Genomic DNA, 19,012 nt, shown 5'->3' with positions numbered 1-19,012 from the left:
GGAAAGAGGGAGTCTCTGAGGAGAGAGAGAAAAGCCTAGGGCTGCACTGTCCAGCACAGCAGCCACCGGCCCTCTGTGGCCACTGAGCATTTGAAATGTGGCTCATCTGTGTCGAAATGTCCATAAGTGCAGAGCACACTGAAAGTCAGATGCAGGACAAAAATTAGACTGTAAAAAATCTCATCGGTGATTTTTATACTGATGACATGTTAAAATGCTATTTGGGATCTATTGTGTTAAAATATACTACTTGAATTAATTCCCCCTTTTATTTTGACTTTTTTACTGTGGGTACCAGAAATTTTAGTCTTACATATTTGGCCCACGTCGCGATTCCATGGGCCAGGGCTGGGCTGGTGCTACACTTTAGAAACTCAGCTTCTGGTGTTAGAGTGCTGAGCTAAGTTATACATGGAGATCAATGCTGTTGGATAAAAAACAGTGGTTCTCAAACTGTGCTTCCTGGTATACATTCCCGTTCTTGCCCCAGACCCCGTGAATCAGCAGCTGGAGGGGGGGGCGGGGGGGGGCGGGGGGGGCAGCAATCGGTGTTTTCACGATCTCTCCAGGGGATGGTTTGAGAATCATGGATACAGAAGTAAATTTACGACAAATGTTCCGAACTACTTGAAATCGTTTTCAAACAGGATCATGCCGTGGCCCTGCAACAACCTGGTTTTCGGGCTAACAGCCCCTCAAATCCCATAAGGAACACAAACACAAGAAAGGCCTGCCATTGAGCCCGGACATATCAGCCTCCTCAGCTCTCCAAGACCATGTGAGCTCCCAGATCCCACAGGCCAGGCACACACCATGCCTTACTGTGGCATGGCTGTGGGGAGCTAGGAAGAGCCCCACTTTCAATCCATAGGAAATACGGAATGGGAAGGATGGCGAGGAGAGGCGAGACGGAGAAGAAACAAAACTGAAAATGGTTTTCCAAGTTCTAAAAGACATATAGCCACACAGTGAAAAACAACGAACATATTCCATATTCTTTTGTTTCACTGGTGTTATTTGATGTTGAAAGAGAAAGGAAATAACAGACACATCTAATTTGAGAAAGTAGGTAAGAAATAGATTAGTTAGGGGGAAAGGGCAGAGGAGGAAGCAGGAAAAGGAGAGTAAAACTTAACGATCAATCCATTTCTATGCGTGTGTGTGCACACAACTCGTGCATATGCCATTGTATCAAAACACCACATCTTATCATTCTGAGTATTGTTCACATTTTAATGCCTCTGTGAAGTCAGAATGTGTCTTACAATTTCTATTGTCAGATTTGATGAATGATTATGTTCTTGGAATCTCATTTCCAAACATAACAATATAACTGAAAAAACATTGTTTTCATTTTGGCTTCCTAATGCTTAGACCACTGTTTATCTTAATGTAATGCTTATTGATCATTAAAGAAAAGAAAATTACACTCATTCAAATCCATCCAATTGTGTGTGTGTGTCTTCCCCAGCATATGGTATGCAAACCAAGAATAATATGAAAAATGCAAGGCTTCCAGTTCCATAATCTAGAATTCTTAGTACTCGGGAAGATATAAATGTTCCCCTATAGGCTTAATTGTGAGCACTACACTGAAGCAGAAAACTTCTCCTCCTTGAATCAAGTGGCTGTGAATCAAGCAGTAAGACAGAGCTTTTTCTGTATGTGCTAGTGCAGACACATTGTTATCCTATGGAAGACGATTGTTCAAGATACCAGTTGTTTCCATAATAATGCCCAGCAGCTTAATCACATACATGTTAGTTAACCCTATGACATAAGAGGAAACATTTTTCTTCAATACAGGTTTTTTTTTTTGTTTTCTTTTTTTTAATTTATTGGGGTGACAATTGTTAGTAAAATTACATAGATTTCAGGTGTACAATTCTGTATTACATCATCTATAAATCCCATTGTGTGTTTACCACCCAGAGTCAGTTCTCCTTCCATCACCATATATTTGATCCCCTTTACCCTCATCTCCCACCCCCCTTACCCTCTGGTAACAACTAAATTATTGTCTGTCTATGAGTTTTTGTTTCTCATTTGTTTGTCTTGTTCTTTTGTTGTTTTTGGTTTATATACCACATATCAGTGAAATCATATGGCTCTCTGCTTTTTCTGTCTGACTTATTTCGCTTAGCATTTCTCTCAAGATCCATCCATGTTGTCACAAATGTTCCTATATCATCTTTTCTTACCGCCGAATAGTAGTTTTATATTTCTCAATATAATCAGCTGTGTAGACTCCACCTGCCATTTGCTCTTCCTTTTATTTTGCATGTCAATTCTCATTCGCTGTCTCTGTATCTCCACCTTTCTCTGCTCTTCATTAAGTGCGATAATATGAGACTTTGTAATTTTTCGTGGTTTAGATTTTAGAATCACATCCTCTCCCTTTGGTCCCTCTCATTTTTACTGCCCTCTCTGAACCTTTCCTCTGTTTGCTTTGCTTTCTCTGAAATTATACGAGCAGCAACAGTGAAACATGCAAGTCAAGGACAGACTGACTTATAGTCTCTTAAGATGATAATGTTTTTCTAAATCACACCTAATTATATTTTAATATATAATATATGCACGTGTCTGAGTGTCTGTGTGTGAGAGTGTGTTTGTGTCAGTGTGTGTGTGTGCGTACATTTTAACATTGCTATCCTCTGAACAGATGCTGTAATAGAGTTTTGTGCTATTAGCACCTAAATCTTTTTTCTTGAAAAGCTACAGCTAATTGGAAAATCATCTATTTCCAGAGTAGTTGAGATTATTCCTTCCAACACACATCCCCTTTCAGAAAACCTGGCCGATGATCGAGGAGGATGACTTGGTGAGTGAGACTCTGTCACTGGCCTTACTTGGAGGGACAACACAAAGTAAGGTTTTCTCTGTAGCCAGCGAGACCCAAAGGCACAATGATTTGTCTCTGGATTGTAGCATCACATACTGGTCAGCATGGTAGTAAAATATTGTATCTCATGTTTACGGGACATCAGGTAACATTCACAACACAGCTCAACACTAATGTTCCCAATACCATGCTAGCAGGGGAATCCTTATGGAATTCTAAGTAAAACTGAGAATTTTCTTTTTTGTGGCCCAGCAAGGCTAATACTAATGGAGTTTCAAAAAATAGAAATTATTGTGGTTATTACTGTGCTCTGTGATGGAGGTCAGGCCCATGCTCCCTTCCTGCACCTCGTCTCGTGCAGTTTTAGAGGCACTATGTTTTATCTTGCCTCCATGCCTGTGCACACACTTCCCCCCTATTGGCAGTGCCCACCAACACCCATACCACATCCCTCCACCTGGTTTGAGAAAGGTCTACCAGATGGCTGCATCTCATGCAGGCACCTTTCCTGTTTGATACTAAAAGGCCATGTTCATGCTATCCCATGGCACTGTGCACATGAAATGACTGTTTTTTAAGTGTAAATCTTTGGCTTTCCCCCTAGGTGATGAATTCCTAAAGGAAGGGCCACATCTTATTGGACCTCCACTTACAGTGCCTACTATGGTGCCTGGAAAACATTGATTTCAATTACGAAATGAAGCAGTGTATGAACTAGTGATTAAATTATCCAGATCACTCTCAAAAGAGCAATTCCACATGCTAACATCAGCCTATGACAATGGTAAAGAAAAGGAAGGTAGAACTATGACATATATTACCTTATTATATCAATAAGTTGCTTGTATTAATAGCGTCAATGACATATAAAGGCTGGTGAGTGCATCCCAGTATCACAAAACACACTGTGCATTAAGCCTCAGTGCTTTGAAATTAAGCCATGTAAGCTTTTGTGCTACCTGAAGCAACAATAAGGAAATGTGTATCACTGTCCTAGAATCCAATTGTAGGGAAAGTATAATCAATGCAGACGGATGTTTGATCTTTTGCATGTGTCATTCACAGAATAATAGCAACTGCATCACCCCAGCTCTGACAACTCAGGCTGCAATCTCTTACAGTCTGACAGCAAGCACAGGGCAGCCAACAGCAAGCAAGTCCTCCACACACATACAAAGACACACGCGTGAGCACGCACACACACACACCTGTCAATCCCACAATTCCTGCCTGCTTTGGAAATATGACATCAGCTGGAGAAGGGACCTGGAGTAACCAGATGGCACAGATGGCACATGGAGAGTACTAAGATCCATGGGACCCTACCAGCTTAGAAGAGCTTTCTTATCAAAAAAAAAGGTTGCCCTCAGGAACATGTCCCAGCACAGCGTCTTCTCCCATTTTCTCGACTCTGCTCTCCTTTGTCCATACCCTTTTCTTGGGCATCTCATCTGTTTCTGTCACTCAGCTCCTCCTTGTATGCCGATGATTCCTAAATCTGTCTGTTGGGCCTCAGCCTCTGAAGGTCTTATTTTGTGTTCCTAACTGACTGAAAGAAACCAAACTTCTCCAACTGGGGGCACAAAAACATACGGATGGAGGTAGAAAGCTTCTCTAATACTATTGAGATTTTCCTGACAAGGTCTCTTACAAAAAGAGGGTCTCAAAGGAACTGTAATGTTGAAAAGGGCAAGAGTTGAAAAGGGGAAGTGATTACACACCCAGCACTGATATCACATAGAACTGAGCTGGGTCCCAAATCTACCCTTCCTACCTGTGTGGCCCAGGCAAAGTTTCCTTAATCTCCATAAGCTTCAGTCTCCTCATCTGAAACCTGAGAATAATAACATTGTGCTGTTCCATTCTCTGGCTCCTTCCACTACGCCTACAAAGCTTCTATTGTTTTACACATTGTCTCTCCTGGCTTTTTCCCATGAAACTTCTTGAAAGATAGTCTTTGGTCTGTATTTATCCTTGGTCTTCTATTTACAGCTCAACATTCTATGAAAACATCTCGCTTCAGTTAACAATTGCCTATTTGGCAATTATAGTTCCAGTTCATGCACCTTGCTTGCAATGATGAGGCAACTCTGAAAAGAAAGAAAGGCTTTCTCCATGGTAGGAGCCTCGAGAAAAACTGGTTGGATGGGTCAGGGAGTTTACCTGGAGCAACGTGAAGCAGCATGATGGAAGGGATGGTGGGGGAATGGTAATGGAGAAGGGGAGCCACAGACAAGCCACAGAGAAGTGCTAATACCAGCATCAAGCAGCATTCACATGCGGCCAAGGAAACAAGAGTGAAGGGTATGAACTGAGAAGTGACAGCTGGGCATATTTTTAGAGGGTTCGCTTATTGCCGATGGGGTGAGCAGCGGTCGCCCTATTTATATTCTCTGTAGCATTTGTTACTATTAACCTCCCTCCTCCACATTTCGGAAATACTCTCTCCAGTTCTGGATCCCAGGACACCACGCCCTATTCCTTAGTTCCTGTGTGGTGCCATCTCCTCTACCTGCAACGAGGTTTTGCACTCAGCTGGGCTGACTTTCCTCCTCAACTTGAGCTGATCTGATTCTCGAATCCATTTCTTCTTTCTCTTGGACATGAAGCTACAGTGCACTTACCAGCCTCCCCTGCAATCAGGTGTGGCCATGTGATTGAGTTCTAGCCAATAGACAGTAAGCATAAGTGGGTTCACCATTTCTAGGAGTGGCCCTTTAAAAAACTTCCCCTGAGATCCCCCAAGCTCTTCCCCTTCCTGCTGGTCCCATGCCCACACCTAGGGCAAACTTGGAAATGAGGCATTGAAGATGGCAGAGAGTCTTTCAACCTGATCTCCTGAATGACTGCACAGAGAAAAGCCTTCACTGTGAATCAAAAACACATCTGTTGAATTTTATGTAAGAAATAAATTTTTACTGTGACAAATCACTAAAATTTTGAAGTTTACACGTATCTGTGACAGCAGTTATCATCTTTGCTAAATCCCAACCTATATATCATTAGTCCAATCTTCTGCTCTTAATGTTAGACTCAGATTTCTTATTTCTTCCCTCTCCTGCACCAGACTGACCCCTAATATTTTTCAGGAGTGAGTGCCTGGACCTCCCAGTCTGGGTTGGGTTTCTTTCCTATATGTGACCACCTTACTGATCACAATTGCCTGTATGATCATCTACCTCCCAACCCTCTGGTGAACTTTTAAGGGTGAAGACTATGTTTTAATCTCTGTATCCTCTGTGCCTGGTTGGCACTCAGGAACAGTTTCTTGTAAGAACAAATAAGTGAATGAATTAATAAAGGAATCAGGAATTGTCATATTAAAAATAGAAAAGTCCAAAGGTGGTGTAGTCAAAGTTTATAAAATAATGAAAGGATGGAGACGCTGAATGAGGAACTCTTACAATTAATCTTTAGAAACAGAAGAGTTAGAAGAAATTGTTAAAGGTTGAAGAAGGGATTTTAAAGATTTAAGGACAAGCAAAAGGAGGATCTACTGAGTAGTTAGGAAATGTGAACTTCTTATAAAATGATAAGGGATATAGTAAGAGTTTGTAAAAAGTTTTATAATACTATAGGAAACTGGTTTATTTACTGCGCCATCTTTTTGAGGTAGATCATGAAGGAAAACAAAACCTTCCAGGCCCTGAGGGATAAGAGACATGGAAAGTAATAATATGAAAATCATTGTTTAAATGCATTGTTGTTATGTTGCCTCATGTTTCACCAGGTGACACCCAGGGACAATCTACCTCGGTGCCCCCACACACTGTGCATCAGCATTTAAAGCACCTATCCGGAGCCCAAGGTGGGAGGTAGATGACAAAAAGAGAAGCTACAGAACAATCCAGAGCTTTCCAAGGTATTCTTTCTAATTCCCTCACACTTCTTCATACACAATTTTCCTGTGCAAGCCAAGAAAGAAATATTACAAAGCCCATGTGTGACTTAACCAGAAATAAGCAGCAATCTCACTTTACTTCCAAGACCTTCTTCCTCTCCGTGCTTGGGAAAACCATACAAAGGCATAACGAGATGAATTGACAGTTTGACTATTTCAGTGACTTCTATTTACTCTGTAAAAACTGACTTTTAAAACACAGATATAAATGATAGCTGGGTTCTGTTCTTCCTTGACCTTTCAATTGCTTTCACTAGTTCGAGACATTTAACTTTCATCTGCAAAGATGTGACTGATCTGAAGCAAGCTAAAACATGAAACAGACATTTCCCTTTTACGGAAACAGAATTTAACCTTTAACTCAGAACTTCATTCTAAAAGAGTTAGAGAACCACACTCACCTGTAGCTGCGATATAGTGAGAGGGTATCGGAATAATATCCAGGTAACACCTTCACTGCAAGGTGGAATAGTAAGCGAGCCTTCATACACCCAATAGTCACGCAGCAGAGGGTCTGTGCAAGCCGTGGACGTGTCACAAGAAGGCAAGATAATTAATAATAATTATGAAGACTCCAGCAATAATTGTCAAAATTACAAACTGTCCAAATAACACTTCTCAGACTGATGTCATTTTTTAAACTAGAGCCTCACACATGTATTCTTAAACTAATCATCATAGAGAAAACAATCAATGGACAACATGATGAATCCTTTTTTTATTATTAATAATAAATTCTATCAATAGGTTACTATGCATGTCCATATCTGGCTCTATAAACTTGATATGCATATATCAAGTTTAGTCACTTTAGGGGAAGTGTGTCCATGTATTTTTTTAAATTGTATTGGAAGATTTACCTGACTAATATACTTAATATTTATCAAAAGCTTATTACATGTGAGGTACTGTTCTAAACATTTTTTATTAACTCACTGAACCGTTACAACAAACCAATGAGATACGTCTTGTTATGAGCCCCATTTTTCAGACGACACTGAATCACAGAGGGTTACATAATTTGCCTAAGGCCACTGGGCTAGAAACTGGCAGAGCCAGGATTTAAACCAAAGCGTTTGGGTTCAAAGTCAGTGTTCTTAACCATTCTGTTCAAACTACCTGTGTATGGCTGCTCCAACAGCAAAATATTAAAAGCATATTATGATAGGATAAAAGAAATCATTCCTATGAAATCTTTTAGCTCTGCATTAGAGGCACTCATGATTAAATAAGATGGATAAATGTTCAACATATGGCAAAAACTGGTTTGTTGTAGAGCAATTAAATATAGAAACTAAGAGGATACAAAGTATCAACCTAGTTGGTTTTGTTGGAAACACTAAGAAATTTCATATAATTTAGGCAGAGATATGTGAAGACCAAAGTTTGTTCAAGATAACCTTTAACTACAAATTACATGTTGAGTATTTTATACACAATTCTTACCTGTTCGGTGAGCCCTAAATAATTAGAATAACAGCTACGTAGCATTGCAAAGAGGTTACCTTACAAAATGAGACATACAGTTTATTTCATTCTAGAGATAATAAAAACCTCACTCATCAATTTTAGATGTATTTCTGTTACTATGCTGGTGCTTACATAGAGGTAGCAATTTTTGCAAATGAAAATCTAAAGGAAATTCTTCATGGATTAATGGGACGAGTGGCAAAGTGTCCATTATTGTAAAAGGTTTGTTCCATGTTTAGAGCACAAAAAGGGTACCTACTACAGAGAATACATATATTGTAAAGAAACTTTGTAAACTAATTATATATCGTTATATATATATATATTCTGAAACAAACAATGCACTCATATCCACAATGAAAATTCATCCTACTCAATCGGATGCACACTTACCTGGTAATAAAGTGTTAGGATTAAAGCAGGGTATGGTTTTGGACTTCCCCTAAAAAAGAAAAAAATTACCCCATGTTAACATAAAATTTCTTAATTTTAGAATAAAAATGTATTCTTGGTGGTGAACACATAATGCAATATACAGATGATGTATTATAGAATCATACACTTGAAACCTATGTAGTTTTGTTGACCACTGTCACCCCAATAAATTTTAATTAAAAAAATAATTAGCACTAAAAATCCAAGTTGATGCCTTTTCTGAATGATATCATCAGACCCCACAGATCTGTGAGCGTCTCATTCTGTCTTCTCATGGGAGCAACACTGGCTAGTTCCACAAGATAATCCTGCTCTGAGTCTGTGGCTATTTTCTTTGCTACCACAGTTCAGTTTCCCCATAATTCCTTGTATGAAACTTACAACTGGCTACCTAGTGTCTGTCTGCCTTCCGTCAGCTACTTTTCCTGCTCATAGCATGTCCAGACCAGGGACTTGAGTCTTGGTATAAAGTGCCCGAACCCTGGCTCAGGGAATTTTTTTGAAATGACGTTCCTCCTAGTACTTTGATCTCAGCTCCTAACCTTCTGGGCATTACAACCTGCCTCCCAGGTTCTCGTTTTGTCCTTTTGAGTTTGGTAACTCAGGTCTAAGATCCGTGCTAGATGCTCTCCTTCTCCAGAGAGGAAAACCTGACGCTCAAATGAAAGTATTTAATTTCAATCAACTTTTATCAAAGCTAGACTTAATTTTCAAGAAAAATATGTGTGCCCTTATTCAATAATTCACATTTATGATCCCTATTTGAAATAGTGCCATTTAAATTGCTCAGGGCTTTGAGGCAGACAAACCTGTCACAGTAGTTGGATATCTCTTATAAGATTACTCTGTGAATGCAGACATAACAGGGAACATTAATGCATAACCTCTACATCTCATCCTTACGTCTAGAGACTATTTGACATATTCAAGCATCCAGCTTACTTGCCTTCCATTCTCCTGTATTCCAGAATGACTGACGTCATATTAGCTGAAGATATAAAGGAAATTTCTCGAACTATTTCTATTGGACAAATATCAGTCAAAATGTGTCTTCACACCGTTTCCACCAGCCTCTTTGATTGGTGCGTGTTTTCCCTTGCTAGCTGGACTCATTCTGAGCTAGCTCAGGAGACCTTTGGTAGAGGTTTGTGGGGACAGAGTCCCAGAGAGCGGTTTCCAGGCTCTCGGCCTCACCTGTAAAGGTGCTGGCTCAGGTAGTAGATGGCCATCAGCTGTAACCAGTTAGCCAATCAGCCACTGATATAACTGCGGTGACTGGGTTGGTTGGTTGTTGGTTGGTTGGCAGGCAGAAAAGCGGCTGGCAGATTGTGGATCGTATGGATCCTACCTCCTAAGTCTTGCCCAGCCGCCAGCAAGACTGGGGTGCAGGAAGACCCTTTGTTGGGGTACTGGCGGATGTTTGCTTCTGTGTCTCCAACCCAGCTGCAGCGAGACTATAGTGATATGACTCCCCTAGCTATGGCTCCGTGGGTGTTCCTTTTTGGCCTCACCATGTCCTGTTCTTGTGCAGGGAGCGGGACCAGAGACCCCGCATGACAAGGTTCTTACCTGGTTCAGGATGCCCTGGGTTTGTGCTAGCATAGAGCTCATCAGACTTCATTCCCAGACTGATTTTAGAATTGGCTTTGGGTCTCTGGGTCTGTGTGCTCACGTCCATCAGCCATACAGGATTAACCACTCCTCTCCAAGGCCACTCAGATTGCACTGACTCAATGTAAGTGTAAAAGGGACTGTTGTTCATAGCAGAACTTGACTTCCTAGCAACACCAGGCTGAATCTCTACGGCGTCAAATAAACGTGCATCACCTTCTCTGCACGTATTATCTTATGGCTTATGTGTACCTGTCTTTTTGTTCTTCACATAAATACTTTGAAGTACGGTTGCCACAATTGTTATGTGTTTCATTTACACAACTTTCCTCTAACTAATGGGTGGAAAGGGTTAACTCAGCAGGTGTGGGTTGCTCAAATCCTCGCATTTCAAAAAAAGGATTGTCTTCAAGACTGGCCTTTGACTGGCTTCTGGGTGATAATCTCTGAGCCCTTGGAATATTCTGCTTTACAGAGTGTTTTGTGTGCTGGAGGCCTTGGGCCACGCTGTACCAGCTTGAAGAGATAAGTCAATTCTAGTAAGTGGTTGATGGTGTGTGCTGGATTTGCTGAGGGTGGGCGTGGAGGGCTGGGGTCGCAGCTGAGGTCAGTCACACAGGCACTGCATGCTCGCATGACTGACCCCGAATAAAATCTCTGGACTCCAAGGCTCAGGTGAGCATCTCTGGTTGGTGACAATGTGCATGTATTGTGACACACCATTGCTGGGAGAATTCGGTGCGTCTCCCCATGACTCCACTGGGAGGGGATGCTGGGAAGCTGGGCCTGGTTTCTCCTGGACTCTTCTCCTGAGCCTTTTCACTATGCTGATATTTCCCCTGTGTCCCTCTGCTGTAACCACAACCATGAAAATAATAGCTTTTCTGGGAGTCCTTTTAGTGAGTCATCGAGCCTGAGGGTGGCCTTGGGGAACTCTTACCCAACCAGTGTTTTTATTTTCTTTTAAATGATGACTTACTTACCTTGTACTGAATGTCCTGGAGGATTTCAGTCACAGCCTTCAGGCCTACATGTTCTTTTCCTATCTGAAATACATAAAGCATAAGCCATAACTACGAAATTGTTACGTTCTTAGCTTTGACTTAAAATAACTAATAGAAGTGATGCTCAGGTCCACTGAATGTCCTGCTTGGGGAATAATTAAATGACCTTTTCATCAATCATCAGGTCAACGTCTACTGAAGGTAGTTAAAGTTGTAACAGAAGCTAGCACAGTCAAATATCGGAGATGTTCTTGGATGTTTCCAAGAATCCATTCTAAATTCATCATGCTGAGTATAAAGCATCACACACTGTGCTACACATGCTCATAGAGCAAAGCAGATAATACTGCGATATAAAAGTCTCAAGGATATTTCTGAACCAAATTACTCATCGCATGCCCAAACTCTTCCATTTTTTGCTTCTAGCATCTCTAGATCGTTATTATAGATTTTATCAATGTTGAAAAATTTTTATTGACTCAAAGTGGGTATGTGATTTCATAGGTTAAAGTTACCAAAATCAGGACATGCCTTGATTACCACTGGACACAATTCTATAATCACCTTTTTATTCTCAAATAATAAGAATATGCTGTTCATGATTTTCTATTTTAAAACCTTATATATCATTACATATTTTTAGTGTATAAAATACTCCAAAGAATTTGAGACTGTAAAAAAGAATCTTACAATAAGTATTCTTTATTTTTTATTAGTGTCGGGTATACAAAGTATAAGTGCAATCTGATTTCTACTTTTCAACCAAGTTTTAATGGTCCATGCTAATGGAGGACAGTTGTAGCAGGGACAATTTATAAGCTCAGATAAACAAGCATTGTTATTGTTCATTTTTTTCTCTTCCACACATAAATTTTTAGAGAATGACCTATAAGGAGCTAGAAGAGCTGTCAACATGTTCACATTCTGTTTCTCTCCACGTGAGCCAATTGTGAAACGTGCTAGGTGAAAGGGCATGAAAGAGGAAAGAACACAGACAAGAAACTTACATAATCTAAGGCCAATCAGTTCAGAATAGTCAAGACTTTAACTATTATCCAAGGGTTTGCAATTCCTGAAATAAGCTCTAAAAACAGGAGGGAAAAAAATCCTTGAATTAAAGAAAAAATACCTAAGGCAAATGTATTCATGAGTGCAACAGCCTGGACCTTTAGGCAGAAGCCTTCACCGGATCTTCAGGGGAAATGGACTTGCTTTGCTTTCTGGGTTAACGGTGATGTACCATTAAGATGCCTATGCCTAGGGTTGGGGTCTGTTTTCATTTCGTGCACCGCCTGTCAGATTATAACTTTTTGAAAAGGCCACTTCTGAATGGTGTAAGGACACATAAAGTCATGATTCAGGAGCAAGGTCATTTGCATTGGATGCCTGGGTTTTGATTCTGACTCACTTCTTAGCCTTGAGCAAGTTTCTTAACCTCTATGCCTCATCTATTCAGTGGGGAGGATGACAGTGACAGGGTTGCAGAGAAGGCTAAATCAAACAGAGACCTTAGTACAGGACACTATGCATCATAATTCAATCCAGATCACCCATATTACTCTCACTCACAATGCCATCCAGCATCAATACAGTGTTTCCATGTAGTAGCCCCTAATAACTATCACTGACTCCTTCTAGCTATAAAGATTCTTTACTTTTGGGCAAAGCCTTATATCTAGCCACAGTCTGCATCCATTATTCCACCTCTTTCCTTTCCTCCTTTGCCAAATTTTTGTTTGCAGAGGTTACAACCACCAAAAAGCTAGTATAGATAATACTCTGCACACCTCAACCCCTAAAATCCTACAACAGTTGAGGTGACAAAACAACCTGGTGCCAAGAGTCCATCAAGAACCGTGAGACCAATTAACTTCTTACCTCTCGCCTTTGCCAACTTTCACCACCACCCACAATGCAAACCATCTGGTCAGTTCATCTCCTAGAATCTCAGCCCTGCATGGCCCTGTATTTATCCACTTCGAACTCTAACCTCTCCTCATTTTCAACTGTCCCCTCTGGAACAGGATGACTGGGCATCTTTGACAAGCTCTCCCACCACCTCCTGGTCTGTGTGAACCCCCAGGTTTGCCATGACCACCACTCTCCCAGACCTCGAATGGACACTGTGTAGTCTCCGTCACATAGAATGGGAAGCTGTGGTCATCAGTGCCCTGCTGTTCCCTTCGGATGGGTACTCTGACCCACATGCATAAGGCTGCCCACTGAGTGGACCGTCCTCCACTGATGCTATCATGCTCTCCTTGCCATTTACTACCCCACTGGTCACTCCCTCACAGCCTTCACTTCCTCCCATCACTCTGGAGGACTTCAACATCCACATGGGTGATCTGTCCCCTTCCTGTCCTATCTCTTTATCCCTCAGTCCATGGCTTTCAGCCCCATACTACTCAGCAAATCAATCCTGAGAACACACCCTGTATTTGTTTTCTGAAAACTTCTCACCCATCCAGCTCTCCTCTTTTCTCTCTCTTCCCATTAGTGGATCGCCAGGAGCCAAGGCTCTCGGGAGCTTCTGGCTTTGTCTCGTTCCCTTCCTGCCTGCCCTGAATGACATCTCTTCAGCCACTCTCGATTCTCTAATCCCTTTGTCCTCCTAAGTCATTGCTGAGCAATGGATCAATGTAACAATTTGCTAGAATTCTCCACTCCTCTACCTGGTTAGACAACAATCCACAAGCCACTGTCCTGTACAACGTGAAATATCCAACCTCAAGTGGGTCTCCCACACTGACTGTCAAGGCTACTGTATCACTCGTCTCCTGGGCTATTTCAAAACGTTTCCCAAACCTATGCTTCCTTTGCTCTATAAATGACTTTGCTTTGTATTCTCAGAAATAATAAAGGTCATCACGCATGAGCTGCTCTATTTTCCTGCCTTCACCTACAAATTCATCCCATTTGTACTCACCCTTTTCTCATGACCCTCTATTTTGAAGAAAGGGTGGGCCCCTCCTGTCCAAGTTTAGTCCGTCCACGTAAGGTCTCCATCCCATGCCCTCCTGCCATCCTCAGTACTTTGCTATGTCCACTATCCCCTTTCTTGCTGGTATTTTTAAACTCTATGTCTGCACTAGTTCTGTTTGCTCAGAATAAAAACACAGGCAGAATTCAGATCTCAAAATGAAACAAATAGGATTGTGCTGTACGTCACTAGTTATTACCCCTTCCACCTTTCTTTTCTGGAGTCAGGCTTCTTAAAAGGGAAGTCTACACTCACTGCCTCCGATCCCTCACCTCCCATTCACTCCCCTCACCTACGTGCAAGACACCCGATGCGCTTCAGTCCCTCTCCTCTCTGCTTCGCCTGACATGCCTGATCAGACCTTCTTCCCTTCATGAAATTCTGCTCTCATAGTTTCTGTAGTTTTACTCTCTCCCAAAAGGTGTTTTCACATAGATAACCTGAATTTTCCCTCCAGGCAAACGTATGGAAACTTAGAACAAGTGTGCATGCTCTCGACCTTCCCCTTGCCTCCAACAAGGAGCTTGCTCCTGGAAATACCGATGCTAGTTCCGAAAGTCTTGGCTTTCAATACAGTGCCCTAATTCTCCCCATCACCTGGTACATGCAAAGAATCAGCTAAGTGAAAATAGTAAGTAATCATATTTAATTCTATTGACAAATATTTATTGAGTACCAATTCCAAAGATGAAACTAACATTTTTCCCTTCCCTTCTACATATGACTATTTGGGTTTTTGTATTCTTATTTTTATTTCATTTCATTATTTTTTATTCTTGTTTTTTTAATAATGAGACATTGTCTTCTACTTCTGCTGCCTCAACTTCTCAAATTTAAGATGCTTTATTAACTTTTTCAGGTTACAAAAAATGGACTTTAACAGTTATTACTTCAATGTACCAGAGATTATCAAAATATATTTGTATAATTTAAAACATTTTTATCAGTATTTTGTGATTCCATTTTATTTATACAATGCAGTGGTAAAATAGAAGGAATAGAGGGCCCTGCCTGTGAAAAAGCCATAATATAACTTGTAAGAAGAGGATTCATTTAAAAAATGTAAGGATTTGTTCTTAAATTCTATGACATGTGCCATACTTTCAAGAAACTGATTTTAAAATGTTAAAAGGCTAAAATTGAATGACTATATTCAAACATCAACAAAGAAATATCTTAGAGATATTTATAATAGAAAATTTTTGTAATTAATGATATTGAAATATATGGCACACAAAAAAAAGGCAAGTTTCAAAAGGCCTGTTACCCAACTCTCTTTGGAATATTAAGTTACTAAAGACCACTGTGCTAACATTACTGCTCTAATCCCATATTGTCTGAAAGGCAGCCTGGAACCACACAGAATGGAAGAACAGTTTCTGGTACCGACTGGTGACACAAAATCGCTGTGTCACTATAAACAATGACTTTTCCTCTCTGGCCATTGGTTTCTCTTCTGTAAGACAGGGGAGAGGAAAGTCTAAAATTTCCAGGATCTCTTTTACCTGTAAATTGTTTATCACATCAAGCAGATGATAGGACAAAGCTTAAGAGAGTCACCTTAGGAACTAGGTTAAAGTTTTACCTTTGAAAGCATGTGATTTGCTTTTGTACATTTCACTAAATTTACATAACATTCTTTGCTTACCAGAGAGCTCAAATCTAAACCTTGACTATCGACTATATCTACCAAGGTCTTTGTCAGTCTTATTTTATCAATGCTTTCTATAAGGCACTTCAAATCATCTTGGAGTAAAAAATTATTACTAACAAAGAACTAAAAGAATCTACTACATGATTATATTATTGATTTTTCTTAGCTTTTTCAGTACGCCAAAGTCCAAAAACATTTCTGAAAGTCTTTTTTATTAATAAAATGAACTCTGCTTTCATCTCTGATTTCATTTCTAAATCATTTCTCCAAAGACCCTGAATGCCACTCTGAAGAAAATTTCTAATAAGTAAATGAATCAATTTCTACCAATAAATAAGGTTGCTCTCTCAAGATTGAGTTTTCTACTTTTAAATAATCAGTATTCTCTGTACATGTGTTACATGTCACCTCTAAGGGAGAACAAAAAGTATTCTAGGTTCTGGTTAAATATCATAATGTAGGAAGACCCTAAGCTCACTTCCTCCCCAAACCACAACAAATCTACAACATAGGGAACAAGTCCTTCTGAAGGGGACCTGGAAACTCAATGAACAGAGTCTCCACAAAAACGGACAGCACTGAAAAAGGTAGGGAAGGCAGAAATACGGTCCCACTAAGGGAAACCACACCTCAGCCAGTGGTCTGCAATGCTGACCGCAGCGCCAGTGGGTGCCATTTTGGAATCCTCTGGCTAGCCTATTGGAGCCAGTGGGCACAGCCCTCTGTGAGTCCTGCCGGCCCCTATGACTCAGCCAGACCTCGCAGTGGTCTGGATGATAATCCTACCCACCAGTATACTTGCAGAAGCTGTGGCCCTGCCACAACAGAAAGACACATGAAGCCCACACATGTGACACCCCCGGAGCACCTGGCTCTGGTGGCCAGAAGGGGACTGTAATGCTGAACCCCACAGGACATCTCCCACATAAAGCCACATCTTTAAGACCAGGAAACATAGATGATCTACCCAATACACACAAACACAGAGAATTAGGCAAAATGAATAGACAAAGGAATACGTTCCAAATGAAAGAACAACACGAAACCTCAGAAAAAGAACTACACAAAATGGAGTTAAGCAAACTATCTCATAAAGAGTTCAAATAGTAATAAAGAGGCTCACTGTAATCAGAGAAGAATGGATGAACACAGTGAGGACTTCAACAAAGACACAGAAAAATTAAAGTACCAATCAGAGCTGAAGAATACAATGACTACACTAGGAATCTAGTGTATGATGACTACACTAGGAAGCTACACTAGAATACAATTCTAGCTACACTAGAATAAAAGCTACTAGAATACAATGGCTACACTAGGAAGCTACACTAGGAATCAATACCAGAGAGCTGATACAGTGGAATGGATCAGCAATCTGGAAGAGAGAGCCATGGAAATCACTCAAGCTGGACAGCACAATTTTTAAAAAATGTTTTAATGAGGAAGAGATTAAGGGATGTCTGGGACAACATTGAGCATACTCACATAGCATTCTAGGGGCCCCAGAAGGAGAAGGGAGAGAGAAATGGGCAGGAAACTTACTTGAAGGAAAAATATCTAAAAACTTCTCTAATCAGGAGAAGGAAACAGGCATCCAGGTCCAGGAAACACAGAGAGTTCCAAACAAAATGAACACAAAGAGGTCCACACCAATATACTTTATAATTAAAGTGTCAAAAATTAAAGATAAAGAGAGAATCTTAAAAGCATCAAGAGAAAAGCAACTAGTTGCATACTAGGGAACCCCCATAAGACTATCAACTGATTTTTCACGAGAAATTATGCAAACCAGAAGGGAGTGTCATGATATACTCAAAGTGCCAAAAAAAAAAAAAAAGCAAATAAATGAAAAATAAAAAACCTTCCTAGAATACTCTACTAGGCAAGGTTATCATTCAGAATTGAAGGAGATAAAGTATTTCCCAGATAAGCAAAATCTAAAGGAGTTCATCACCACTAAACTGGATTTACAAGAAGTGTTAAAAAGAGAGTCTCCAGTCAATAACTCAACTACAGAACAACCATCATTGAGAATTGCCTGAAGTCTACCTGAACAGAAGTCCTACAACTAAGGATATATAGAAAAAGCCACCTCAAGACTGGTAGGTGGGGCAGAGACTCAGAATAGGCCTGTGGAGGTCCCCCCAGTGGAGCAAGAGGTCCAAGCCCCAAACCAGCCTCCACAAGCCAAGGTTCCGGTGCTAGGAAGAGAAGTCCCAATAATTTCTGACCGTGAAAACCAGCAGCTATTGTGACTGAGTGAGACAGAGGGCTACTGCAGTCCCAGGCATTCCTCTTAAAGGGCCTGCAGATGGACTTACTTGCTGATGAACTCACTTGCTCTCAGCTCCAGCACTGAGACAGCAGTTCCAAAAGCACCCAGGACATATGTGGAGGAACTGAGTTCTCTGGCTTCAGGGATAGGGCTGGAGGGGTAGCTTTCTCCCAGACAGAAGTGCTGGCAGAAGCCATTGTTTTCTTGTTGAGCTCTCCCCAGTCACCCAGTGTGCAGATGCAAGCAGGCACCGTATCTGAGTCTCCGTCAACAGCAGATTAAAGAAGTAGAGGATCGAATCAGCAATTTAGAAGATAAGGTAGCAGAAAACACCCAATCAGAACAGCAAAAAAGAATCCAAAAAATGAGTATAGTTTAAAGGGCCTTTGGGACATCAAGTGTACCAACATTCATATCACAGCGGTATCAAAAGAAGAGAGAGAAGAAAACAAGGAACTGAAAACCCATTTGAAGAAATAATGATGGAAAACTTCCCTAATTTGATGAACAAACATACAAGCCCAGGAAGCACAGAGTCCCAAACAAGATGAACCCAGAGTCCCATACCAAGACACATCATAATTAAAATGCCAAAGGTTAAAGACCAAGAGAGAATCTTAAATACAGCAAGAGAAAAACAGTTAGTTACCTACAAGGGAGCTCCCATAAGACTGTCAGCTGATTTCTCAACAAACTTTGCAGGGCAGAAGGGATTGGCACAAAACATTCAAAGTGCTGAAAAGTAAGGATCTACAACCAAGATTACTCTACCCAGCAAAGCTATCATCTAAAATTGAAGGACAGACAAAGACATTCCCAGACCAAAAAAAAGAA

General features: G+C 40.7%; 1 protein-coding gene across 3 annotated transcripts in view; it reads right to left on the bottom strand.

The window, feature by feature from the left end:
• CA8 (carbonic anhydrase 8 (inactive)) overlaps positions 1 to 19,012 on the bottom strand; it is a 93,957-nt gene that overhangs the window by 23,153 nt on the left and 51,792 nt on the right. For all 3 annotated transcript variants that reach the window (XM_074318547.2, XM_019716202.3, XM_074318548.2), the window contains exons 5-7: positions 11,246 to 11,308; positions 8,610 to 8,658; positions 7,148 to 7,260 (exon numbers count right to left, since the gene is read on the bottom strand). In XM_074318547.2, the coding sequence (XP_074174648.1) occupies positions 7,148 to 7,260; positions 8,610 to 8,658; positions 11,246 to 11,308 (225 nt within the window). The remainder of the gene's footprint in view (positions 1 to 7,147; positions 7,261 to 8,609; positions 8,659 to 11,245; positions 11,309 to 19,012) is intronic.

Source organism: Rhinolophus sinicus, chromosome 7, assembly GCF_057876585.1.
Source record: "Rhinolophus sinicus isolate RSI-liver-muscle chromosome 7, RSI-T2T, whole genome shotgun sequence".
In the NCBI taxonomy this organism is placed as follows: Eukaryota; Metazoa; Chordata; class Mammalia; order Chiroptera; family Rhinolophidae; genus Rhinolophus; species Rhinolophus sinicus.
Note: the sequence above shows the minus strand (reverse complement) of the source record. Positions and strands in the feature narration are given on the sequence as shown.